This window comes from Protopterus annectens, chromosome 9.part0, assembly GCF_019279795.1.
Source record: "Protopterus annectens isolate FY-2018-M chromosome 9.part0, PAN1.0, whole genome shotgun sequence".
Lineage (NCBI taxonomy): Eukaryota > Metazoa > Chordata > Ceratodontiformes > Protopteridae > Protopterus > Protopterus annectens.
In genome coordinates, this window is record NC_056743.1 from 1,780,164,670 (window position 1) to 1,780,177,727 (window position 13,058).

Consider the following 13,058-nt stretch of genomic DNA (forward strand, 5'->3'; position numbering starts at 1 on the left):
TGACATCAAACAATTACACAATGCTTGACTTATCAGCTTTCCTCCAGCAGAGTGCAATGTGGTTACATTTTGAAAGTTCAACATTCACCTTAATTTTCTTATATTTAAGAAAACAAGTATGTGGCTTACATTAATATTTACAAATGACAGAATTATCTACAAAATTCTATCTGGCTAGGCTGGCAGCCTTCACCTATCTTCACAAATATATACTTTTTAACCCACAAAATCACTCATGTCTAATTCAGCAATGTTTGTTCTTTGAATTGTTACAAAATAATTATCAGATTTAGTCTTATTAATCTCATTGTTTTCAGCACCTACATCATTTTACGCATACCTTTCTTACTTTTTTGTACTTCAGCAGCGTGAGCCATTTTGTCAAACTCAGTATTTCTCCTCCTTTTCCTTACAGTTAGATGCTTTAGTCCTTCAAAGTTCAATTTTGCTTTCTTTATTTTATCATAGCCTGTGCCTTTTTTCCTACTTTACCTGCAGAAACAATGTCATTTTCTGTTGACTGAATGTTTTATGACTGAACAGTGTTATCATTCTTTGTAATCTGGGTGTTATGTGTTAAAGTAGCATAGCATCCTTTTATTTTGTATATTTTCACTTAACGTTAGATACATTAGTTTCTTATTCTTCCTAGCTATTTGTTATTGCCTTATTAATTTCCTTCTTTTCTCCTATATACTATAAATACACAGATTGCTGTATACTTGTATCCTTGTGTCATCTAAAATATCAAGTTTAATAAGGGACTGAATGATTTTTTACTAGCAGTGGCACTACCTTTCCTAAATGTGTTGTGTTTGCACTTGAGCTAATATTATTTATCTCATCATCCCAGCCATTAATACGTCACAATAGCTTTCCAATCTATGCCAATTGTGCAGTTGTGCACTTGTCCTCGGCAAGTCTAGATTTGCTATGAACAATAGTACATAAATCATCTAACATTCTACATGAGGAATACAAGGCTCCAATTTTATCATGTGTTACCTTTATATATGAGAACCTTTTAATACAGTGGACAGAATACTTATGCAATGTTTCATCAAATCATTAATTAAATGTTTATTTAATGAATCCATTCTCAGAGGTAAACTTAAAAGTATAGAATATTAAAAGAAACAAAATGTCTAAATCAATAATTATGGAATTTACAGAAATATGAACAATTAGCAAATTAAGTGAAAATGTATAAAACATATCCTACAAACAGTATACAAGCCAATATTAAATGAAGTACTTTGATATAACCTTGGCAAAGAAAGTACTTAATAAAATTGATATTATGAACCACCATGCCAGTCATGCATGGCACACTAGAATGCTAGACATACTCACAGTGGTGGCTCATGGTATAACTATATATGCCCCTTGGGAGGACTAGAGTGTACCTGGCTGTATTGTATTCCTTTCTACCAACATGTAAAAAAAATGGAGGTAAAAAATACAAAATATAAATCGAATAAAGATTCTCCTGCCATACATGTATGCAGAAAAACACAAAACTATGTCAAGAATCTAAATGGCAATGCTCAGATCTGCTCTGAGCTAAAACATAATGGCATTAAATATACTGATCCCAAGGATATTGCCAATATCCTGGCAGATCGATTCAGTGCCAACTTCACCCCCCTCTCACCCCCTAAATGGCCCATCTCAATACTGGAAGATTGCCAAATTCCAGTAATAACGGCCACACAGGTAAAAAATGCACTCGCCAAAGCTAAGAATACAGCATCCATGGGACCAAATGACATCTCGGGCTGTGTACTACATGAACTACAATATGAACTGGCACCTCACCTAAGTGTCATGTTTAATCATAGCCTCACCTCAGGTTTCATGCCCACTGAGTGGCACAGAGCTACAGTTATCCCGCTCCACAAGGAGGGATCCACCTTGGATCTGGAAACTACCGTCCCATCAGTCTGACAAGCCTTATCTGCAAGGCCATGGAGTGTATTATCATGGAACTTATAAACAAAGACATTGGCAACCTTCAAACACTGGACCCCACCCAGTTTGGGTTCGTGAAGGGCCGATCTTGTCTCCTGAACCTGACTGACTTCTTCGCATCAGTCTCCAGAGCCATGGACAAGGGTAAGGTGGTCCACACAGCCTATCTAGACCTTGCCAAGGCCTTTGACACCATCCCCCACTCTGGAATCATAGATAAACTTACTAAGCTGGGCATTAATCCCTATGTCACCCCAATGGGTTGCTAACTGGCTTACTGATAGAACCCACACTGTAAAAGTAGCCGACTCCAAATCCAGCTCCAGACAAGTGACAAGTGGAGTACCTCAGGGTTCAGTCCTGGGACCACTCTTGTTTGGCATCTACTTCTCTGAAGTACAGGCCAACACTAAGGGACTCTGGCTAACAAAGTTCGCAGATGACTGCAAACTGGGAGCCATTATTGAATCCCCAAATGATGTGGATACTCTACAAAAGGGCCTTACAGAAACAGATGCTTGATGCCAGAGCCATGGGCTCAAGTTCAATGCCAAGAAGTGTATAGTTATCCCCTTTGGGAAAAAGCATGTATCTGAATTACCATATAGGTGGCAGTACACTAAACACTGAAAGTGTGATAAGAGACTTAGGGACACATGTGGACAGTGGTCTCACCTTCAATGACCACATCACCACAACAGTCAGGAAATCCTTCTATGTGGCACACCTCATCACTAAGGGCTTTTCATCCAGAAAAAAGGAGGTTATTGTCCCACTGTACTCATCCATCATTAGACCCATTATAGAATACAACGCCCTGTTTGGTATATACCTCTCAAGACATCTGCAACAACTGGAAAGGCCGCAGAAATACCTCACTAAAAGAATCACAGGCCTAAAGCAGATGCCCTATGCTGACCACCTTAAAAAACTCCAGCTATACTCTGTCGCATATCGTCTACTCAGAGGCGATCTCTGCTTAACATACAAGGCCATGTCAAACCCAGAGCTGTTGGACATGCTACACTTAAAGAAATCCCAATCCCTCAGAGCCACACGCTCCAGGGATCTAAACCTTGTCATCACAATAAACAAAACATGCTGGAGGGGATAGGTTCCTGACCCAGAGACTACCCAGACTCTGGAATAGATTTCCCATACGTGTCAAGTAGAGTGCCTCTTTGGCCCTCTTCAAAAGGAACCTTGACGATTGGATGGGAGAAAGGAAATTCACCCCAGGGATCACATCAGTTGCCCTGCTAGACAGGGCTCCAGGGAAGTAAATAGTGTGGGAAGAAATAGCCAGGGAATTGTTATGGCTAGGCTTGTATAGGCCCTAGGGCTGATAGTCTAGTACCAACCTACGAACATATGAACCTATGAACAACTTAAAATGATTTGCAATAAGGACTGGAGTGTTCTGCCTACAGTCTGTACCATGTTATAGATAGCTAGGCCTCTGGCAAGAGCTAGAGTACACCTGTCTGTGGGTTATCTCTTTCTACCAAGAAACAGAAAAATCTGAGATATACCCTTGAAACTATCAGTTGCCATACCAATCTTCCATCCATCCTTCCAAAGTTCATTCTGTATGCAAACACCTGCTGACTTAGTCTGCAGATAATGCCTTCCCTTGTATATGTGCAGCCTCCCTTGCTACAACCTTTAAGTTCTTTAATGTGAAATATGAGAGATATGTCTGTCTCAGCTGTCTTTCTCTTAGTGATTCTTCTCTATCCTCTTTTTAATGTAAGTCAAGTATTTTTGACAGATGTGTCTCAAATTTATACTTACTGCAATCAACCTGTCATCTTCTGAAGTAGCTCCTTCCAGAGACGTTGAGTGCATTTTGAAAGTTGTGAATCATTTTCATGCGCTTTGTAAGTAAACTGCTCTTTCTTTGAAGTAGCCATATCAATGGCCTCTGTTAAAGGTGTTGGCATTGGTTGTGTCTACCGCTTGCTAATTTCCATATGTAATGGTCTCCATACTTGGCTGTATGTAATTGTATTTAAACAAGATATTATATCATCAAAGCCTTTATTTTTAGCACATGTGCTGGGGGAACATCAAACACTTCTACCTGCTTGTCTCACAAGCTAGCTTACGTGGCATTGCTTGATAGAGCCCTGACTGTGGCCCAGGTAACCTGAATTCAATTAGTGGCTCAGGCATTTGTTGGAATTGTCATGGGGAAAATGGGTGTGTCTGTTATAGGGATAGATGGTGGACTGGGATTGTTCAATGGCACAATCTTTCAGAGAAGTAGCAGTGATGCAAAAGAATTGTACACCAAGCCCTGCATGTGCTAGCTTTCAATCCTGAGTGTAGAGATACATACACTCACATGAGGAAAGACATTGCACTCTACTGGAGGAAAGCTAATAAGCCAAGAATTGTATAATTGTTTGATCTCAAAACCCGGAGCCGAGATGTCTGGATTAAGGAAGTCTTCCTATTGTTTTGAGACTAGAGGTAATTGCTAAATTTTAAATATATAATGTCTTTAATTGCTGTAGTGCCTGACAAGGTGCAAGCTTACTAAAGAATGTTAATGTAGAGTTTCTGTTAACCTGGAAAACCAGAGAATTGATAAGAGTGATGCAATCTAAAATGAGTCAGCAGGATGTAGTATCAATTAAAAGGACTTTCTCAGAGACAGAGAGAGAGCATTTTGCATTTGTCTTGAGAACATCCAACTCACCAGCACTCTGCTTGTGCTCTGTATGTAAGTAGGATCTTAGACTTTAGTGTCTCTCTTAGAAATAGCTAGGAAATAGGAAGATTAAACTAGTTGTGGTCTGTACTGATGTCAGTACTATTCTACAATATTATTTTGAGCATTTTCCTGTGTCTGAACTCTCGACTAGCACTGTGTAGTAAGAAGTATTGTCTTGTGTTCTTATTATTTATTATTAAATATTTTAAACCTTTAAACTGTGGCTGTTTTATTTAGAGATAATTTAGGCTCTAGAGTACATTGCATGTATATAGTGATACTGTGGAAGCCACTCCAAATAAGCCTTACTGCTCAGCTGCACTTACTATTTGGATAATAATATTGTGCAGTAATAATTGGGCACCCTTTGTTAAGGGCCTTTTTAGTAGCTGATAAGTAAGGGTCCTGGTGGCAGTGATTACTACCTAATAGCCTGGACAGAAGAGACTCAGCTATTGAAACTGTGCCAGCCTTCCCAGGAGTGTATGTGTGGTTGTATATAAATCATATCTCAAAATGTGTGTGAGTGCGTGTGTGTGTGTGTGTGTGTGTGTGTGTGTGTGTGTGTGTGTGTGTGTGTGTGTGTGTGTGTGTGTGTGTGTGTGTGTGGGTGTGTGTGGGTGTGTGTGGGTGTGTGTGGGTGTGTGTGTGTGTGTGCCAGCTACTTGGACAGGGACATGAAGCACTGGTCGAACAGAGAGAGTGCTAGGAGGACTTGGCTTGGAACCCTGACTAAGGACCCCACTCTATAACTGTGCCAGTGGGGAGTCTTATTGGAGATCTGGAGAGAAAGGGAGAAACCATCCCCAGACTGACTGTGATCTCTGTCTACTCTTAAGGGAAATTGTACTTTACTGTGTGTGTATTTGTTATCTTTCCTAATGTGGACGCCCCTCACTGGTGTTAGTGGTGAGGATTGAGGCTCCTTAATTACTGGGCCAGTGCACAGGCATCACATAAGTCAAGTATTTTTGACAGCTGTGTCTCAAATTTATACTTACTGCAATCAACCTGGCATCTTCTGAAGTAGCTCCTCTCAGAGAAGTCAAGTGCATTTTGAAAGTTGTGAATCATTTTTAGGCATTTTGTAAATAAATTGCTCTTTCCTTGAAGTAGCCATATCAATGGCCTCTGTTGGAGATGTTGGCATTGGTTGTGTCTACCGCTTGCTAATTTCCATAAGTAACAGTCTCCATACTTGGCTGTATGTAATTGCATATAAACAAGATATTATATCATCAAAGCCTTTATTTTTAGCACATGTGCTGGGGAATCATCAAACACTTCCACCTACTTGTCTCACAACCTATATTAAGTGGCATTCTCTATAGAGCCTCGACTGTGGCCCAGGTAACCTGAATTCATTTAGTGGCTCAGGCATTTGTTGGAATTGTCATTGGGAAGATGGCTGTGTCTGTTATAGTGATAGATGGTGGACTGGAATTGCTCAATGGCACAATCTTTCAGAGAAGTAGCAGTGATGACGCAAAAGCATTGTACACCAAGCCCTGCATGTGCTAGCTTACAATCCCGAGTGCAAAGGTACATACACTCACACGAGGAAAGTGCATTGACTCTCAGAGTGACAATGACACATACCACATGTCCTTCATCCAGTGGGGTTAGGGCTATATTAGAAATTCTCTCCCTTTTGGGATGCTGGTAAGGTCACAACCAACTATTATAGTTATTAGTCTGATGGTCCATTTGAGTGGATGCTGCAGCCATAATACTGGTGGAATGCTTACAGCAAAGGAACTCTGATTGAGGCAGGGTTAATGGTTGGTAAGGACAGGGGCAAAAGACATATAAAAACAGTTTGATTCCATGAATATTTTCCCAGTTAAAGTGAACCATGCCCAATGTTACTTGAAAAGATGTCTTTCCAAAAGCCTTAAATGGAGTAGACCTGCCAGGCAAGTACTGTGCCTTTCTGATGACTGCAAGCTTATCAGTAATTATGTCTGATACAGTTTCCTTCATATGTGTATTTTCTTTGTCCTCCCCTAGGATAGGAAACAGACCTTTGTGAAAATCTGGAGCAGTTGCAGTCTCAAGACAAACTCACCAGTACTGTTGTCCTCTCATTTTACCTTCACATTGTGGTTTTAGTTCTCCACTATGTCATGGTAGACATTTGAATCACGCATGCCTCACTTGGTCACACTGGAGAAATCTAATCCAAAAGACCTTGTCATATCCTTAAGTCAAGAGTTTTTCTTTGCTTGCAGAAACTTCTCTAAAGGTTTATACCGCTCCATGAGTTCTCTTATACCTATGAGTAATGTTGAGTTCTTTCATCTTTTGCAGTTGTATCATGCTAACTAGATAGTAGTCAACAATCTCTGATTATTTCCTCAGCAGTGTTGCACTCCAGATTATTTAACCAGATTTGCATTATCTTCATGCAAGGTACTGAATGCTTGCTCCCTTATCAAAAGATCTTCCAACATTTGAGAAGTAATAACTTTACATCTCCTCACACACCTATGAAAGTAAGTACTTATGCAAGCAAATAAATCACTGAAACTGTCTCCTGTGAACAAACTTTGAAGCAGCCCAAATGGACATTTTGATAAAACATATATTGCCTCACCTATGAAAAAAGGAGTTAAAACCTTATCCGCTGCCCTTAATCTACTTGGTGCTGGCTTGAAACAAGTTCAAAAACACAAAAAAAGCTATCAAAGTAATTTTCTTTTTTATACTAAGAAAGCAATAGAGCACTGAATTTAGCTTCCAGCGTTCTGCTTTCATCCCCATCACATGCATGCACCTAATGGAACAAAATCATCTGTGACTCATACTGACACTACTTTGCCCAATCATGCTCCTTGTCCTCTCATCACTCCATTTATACTTTTACCTGTTTCATTCTCTTTGCTGCCTCATCTTCTATACAAAATTCACTGGTTTAATTGTATATCAATGTATATTTTTCCTTGTGATTCCAAGAGTACACACACTTTCTGGTAAAAAAAAAAAAACTGGTTTGTAAGGAATACAGTTTCAATTTACAATATCTCACACTACCACAGATCTAATATGTCATAAAATAGCTTTTAAATCCTCTCAGGTGATACCAATGTATGTACAATCAATAGAGGCTGTGGTCTCATCATCTACTCTACTGCTGCAAAAACTATATGCAAAGAACAGTTGTCTTCAAGAGAGTGTGCTAATTGTGCACTGCTGCCTTGGTTAACAGCCAAAACCTGCTAAACTCAGATAATCTTTATAATAACATCTGCAGAGTAGGGGTTAGAGTTAACGGTTCCTTGGGTTATTATCCACTTCGCTCCCAGCACATTCAATACTATCTTATGAACATTAACTGAAAGTTTGTCCAATAATATTTACACACACACACACACACACACACACACACACACACACACACACACACACACACACATACACACACAAGCACAATGTTTTCAATTAGGGTTTAAGATATCTCAGCAAACAAAACAAAACACATTTCACATATAGCTGTAGGACATGTAGGACTTTTAATAAAATAACAGTATTAGAGTATGTATTATCATACAAAAAGAGAACTGATATCGACACCCCCTTCCCTATTTTCATAGTAAATCTGTCACCAACTAGACCAATCTAGTACTCCAAGATCATAGCTGTGATTTACTCCTAAAATGATCCAATATTATTCAATAACAATATGACAGCAATAGCTTAAACAGTACATTTCAAAGCATACATGTCAGTGGTTGAGCTTATGTCAGTTCAATAAATATAACCTTAAGCCAATAAAGAAAACCAGCCATATTAACAAATATTAATTAATATAATTATGTACTAGGAATAGTTAAATTAAGTAACATGAAATTAAAATCACAGACAGCTCTACACTTGTACAAAAATATCCAATAATTTTAGTAACCACCTTATCTAGACCTATCACTACCAATAGTTGGACACATTTGATTTTCTCAGCCTCTGACTTATAAGTTCAAATAGGTGTTAAGCAATTTATCAAACAGTGGACTTTCTGGTCTGCAGTCTGTTCAAGAATGTTGTCCATTTACACTCCCTTCAGAAATAATGCCTGAGCTGTTACACTACTTTAAAAGAATCCTATGACATATTTCTTATTTGTCATCAGCTTTAGTATTGCATTTCCTCCTTTCACAATCTTGTCCTTCTGTTGTATATTCCAGATAGCATGGTATTGCTTTGTTTTGACATTAAGTAACATTGCAAACTGTAGTATGCTTAAAGCATTGTAAATATGTACACATTTGACAAAGCAATTTCACTCTTTAAGGCAGCTGTAGTATACATTTCATATTCTACAAAACTGAGTGGAACTTTATAAAACATTGCATTAAAAAAACAAGATTTTGCTAAAAGACATTTGTAAAATGTAGTCAGTTTGTCACCTCTCTCTTCTGAAAATAATTGCATTTGCTTTAGGTCATATCACATATTATTAGAAGTAGATATTTGCTGATCCCATTTGTATCGTATGATACTACATCACTGTAATGTTACTACTAATGCTCAAATTATGGCAATTTAGTTTGATTGTATTTCTGTGTATTACTTTTTTCTGTAAAAGTCATACATTTCCCTCCTCTTGTTTTATTATCCAGTTTTTCCTCCTATATGAATGATGCCTGGCAATGTTTACATTATTCAGTGTGAGATAAAATTTCTAATTATTTCATATTGCTTCACTCGCTGTCCAGACTGTGCTTGCATTCTTTAAAAGCTCAAGTCAACGTTTTTACTGTTTTAGTAACTTTATTAAGCCTGTTCTGATTCCTGATGTTTTCAGGCAGTATATAATAGGATTCATAAGTGGTGGAATAATATTTGGGATAAAGCCAGCAAGGACTGAAACGTTGATGGAGGTATCTTTCATTTGCTTTGAAACCAGGAGACCCCCTTGGATAACAAGAAAAAGAGAAATGACAATTAGATGGCTTGCACAAGTTGAGAATGCCTTCTGGAGTCCCTCTGAGGATGTCACCTTTATTGCTGCTATAAGGATTTTTATATAGGAGAGTAATATCAGGCATATTGAAACAAACATCACTATTACAACAGCAGCCACAGTAATAATGGAATATGCACTCACATCAGTACAAGACAACTTTATAATTTCCATGTGTTCACAGTAATAATTAAATATTTTATTTGGACCACAAAAGGGTAAAGTTAGTACAGCCCAAAGGTGACCAAATCCAGTAATGATCCCTGGCACCCAGCAAAAAGCAGCAAGTCTCACTGCTTGCATATTATTCATTACTAATGGGTAATGCAGGGGCTTGCAGATGGCTTGGTAACGATCATAAGCCATGACTCCTAGTAATAAACCTTCTATCACATTGAAGCATATAAAGGATCCCATTTGTATGATGCAAGAGAGAAAGTCAATAAATTTGTCATTCCGCAGTATCTGATGCATCACCTGTGGGACAGTGACAGAAGGTAAGCACATATCCAAAACAGCCAGGTTACAAATGAACAGGTACATTGGTGAGTGCAAATGGGCATCTTGCCTAATAATTAGAAGGAGTATGCTATTTTCTAGAAGTGTTAAAACATATATCAGAAGGAAAAAAGTGAAAAGAATTATTCGTGATGGCATGTCCTCTGGTGCAGGAAACCCCACGATGATGAAGTGTGATATTTGGAAATCTGAATGGTTCATCTGTTCCAGAGTTCATTATCAGGTATACTGTAACAAGAGGAATACATGGGCTTACTATGCAGAAATATTTTAGTAATTTCTTTCCAATGAAGTATGTATTTTACATTGCATTTCATTTAAATGTCACATGCCATATGTTTAAAATGTGTACCTCCATATATGAGCAACAACCAATGATTAAAGGAACGCAGACTTGATTTTCTCCATCTTCTAGAAACTTAGAGAGCCAGAACTGTATAAAATATCGTGCATTGTCTGTTTTACATAAAATATAATGTTCAGCTAGTTCTAACAATTATTATACTATTTTCCCTTTGGGTAGTCTTTACAAGCACAGGAAAAGTAGAACTGTGATGACTACATCACATTTGAACAAATAAAATGCATTTTTAACCCTGTTACTTAACATTACTCCTTCACAAAAAGCATTTTTGAATGCAGTCTTCCCAAATGAAATTTCCTTTGCTTAGGAGTGCAGAACTTTATTTCCTTTTTGTTTACTGTGGATTTTCTTTTACACACAAGAGTTACATGGTGTGTGTGTGTGTGTGTGTGTGTGTGTGTGTGTGTGTGTGTGTGTGTGTGTGTGTGTGTGTGTGTCTGTGTGTGTCTGTATCTGTATCCATTTCTGTGATTGTCTGTGTATGCCAGTGTATGTGCATATGCATGTACATATGCTTATATTTTTGTGTACATATGTGACTGCATGTATGAAAATATGAATGTGTGTCTGTTTGCTTTCATGTGCATGAAGAAATTTGTGTGTGTGTGTGTGTGTGTGTGTGTGTGTGTGTGTGTGTGTGTGTGTGTGTGTGTGTGTGTGTGTGTGCATGTGCGTGTGTCTGTGTGTTTGTATCTGTGTGTATCTGCCTGTCTTTCTGTATATGGTTGTGTGCATATGTGAGTCTGAGTATGACTGTTTTAGTGTCTCTTGAGTGTACATGCACACATGTATATGTGTTACAGGACTCCAAGACTACAGCAGTGGAAAAGTTTCCTTTAACCCTAAGATGCCATATGACTATTAGCACATATGCATATATAAATAATCGTGGCTCAATATTACATCCATTGTTTTGTATTATAGTTACAAAAAAGTTTAAGTAGCATAGTAAGGAACAAGCCTTACAAATAGTATATAAGCTCCCAGGTGTGATAACCTAGCTTGGCAGATGTACTTCTATTTTTCTTTTACAATATTTTACCACTGCAATCAAACTGTAAACCATTCTTGTAATATAATATGAGCAGCAAACAAGCTAGTATTCTATAAAACTTTGCTGCACATTTATTCCGAACACTGAAATAGGTTCAACTGTAACTGAACATCTCAAGTCTTCATTCTTCTGCATGCAAATCTTCAAAACTAGCACACGAATACTAAAAAATCTTGCTTTCAATGTTATTTGCTTGCATCATGTGGTTAAGAGGTTGGCAAGAATCACATAACTTGTAAATGGAATGAAAGACACTCAAACCTGAGGTTACATGATGAATTTTGTTAGCAGTGTGCAGCTTTATCCATCTGTACTAAACTACCGTAGAGATTTTTTTTTTTGTCTAGTTGCTATTTACCTAATGCCTAGTGACAATCAATCATCCTCCATTTGGACTTGAATCTTTCATTCCACTGTACTGGACATCCCTAGCATGGGTGCAAGAGCCATCCAGAGTGGTAATTTTTCAGACAACCATAAGGGTACTTTGTTAATTTCACAGAATCCCAGTATGGAAAGCATATTCATAGGCCTAATCTCTATGCTGGGATGAGAATATGCTCTCCTCATATGAATACAGGCTCCCATGCACACGCTGAGTGCTATCACCTACACAACTTGGTTGTCTAATATCCACATCAGTTCCATTCTTGAAATGCTTTTGCCTCTCCAAGGGATTGTTGCACTGGACAACACATTCCACTCCTACTCAGGTCAGGCACAGCTATCTCCCTATGTCATTTCCCATGGGTCTATATCACATAGTCAAAGTCTTATACCTTCGAACATGTAATGCTCGAACCATTATGTTCGAAGTTACAAAACTTCGACTACGGATAAAAAAAAATGGAAAACAAAATAAACTGTTTTAAGAAGGGGGACAAGCCCCCCTGCACCCCCCACATGGAGGGCTGCACCCCCCCCCACACATCCCGCTACTTAAATATACCAACTCTGAGATCGCACCCCATTGAACAGAATGGAAACCTCCGCTTGATCTTTACAAATTCGAACTTATGGTCTCGACCATATGAGGTTCGAACTTGTAAAAGTTCGACTACATGATAGGAACCCATTTCCAACAGATGGCTAAGTTACTAATTAAATTTGAGTCACCTGGGCTGTAACCAAGACTTTGATCTTCTATTGCAAAGGAGGAGTTAGTTAGTTAGTTAGTTAGTTAGTTAGTTAGTTAGTTAGTTAGTTAGTTAGTTAGTTAGTTAGTTAGTTAGTTAGTTAGTTAGTTAGTTAGTTTAGACAGAGTTTGCTTCTTATTCTGTTTGTGCATCATGGCTTTTACCTACTGGCTGGAAAACCATCTCCCTATTGAAATATTGGCATTCAAAATTCTGAGTACCAACAAGCTGAAAAAAGGCAGAAAATGCAGGGGGAGAGTGAATCTTGAAAATCAATCTTCTCCTTAAAACTCCTTGAACTTATATATATCAACTCCGAGATTGCCATACCTCGA

The 13,058-nt window shown here is 38.2% G+C and overlaps 1 protein-coding gene across 1 annotated transcript; it reads right to left on the reverse strand.

Annotated features, from left to right (window-relative positions):
- Positions 1–9,314: 9,314 nt before the first annotated feature.
- Positions 9,315–10,370, reverse strand: LOC122810789 (olfactory receptor 2A12-like). Its single transcript, XM_044082349.1, has one exon. The coding sequence runs from the start codon at positions 10,368–10,370 to the stop codon at positions 9,441–9,443; it is 930 nt and encodes a 309-aa protein (XP_043938284.1). The 3' UTR covers positions 9,315–9,440.
- Positions 10,371–13,058: the final 2,688 nt, after the last annotated feature.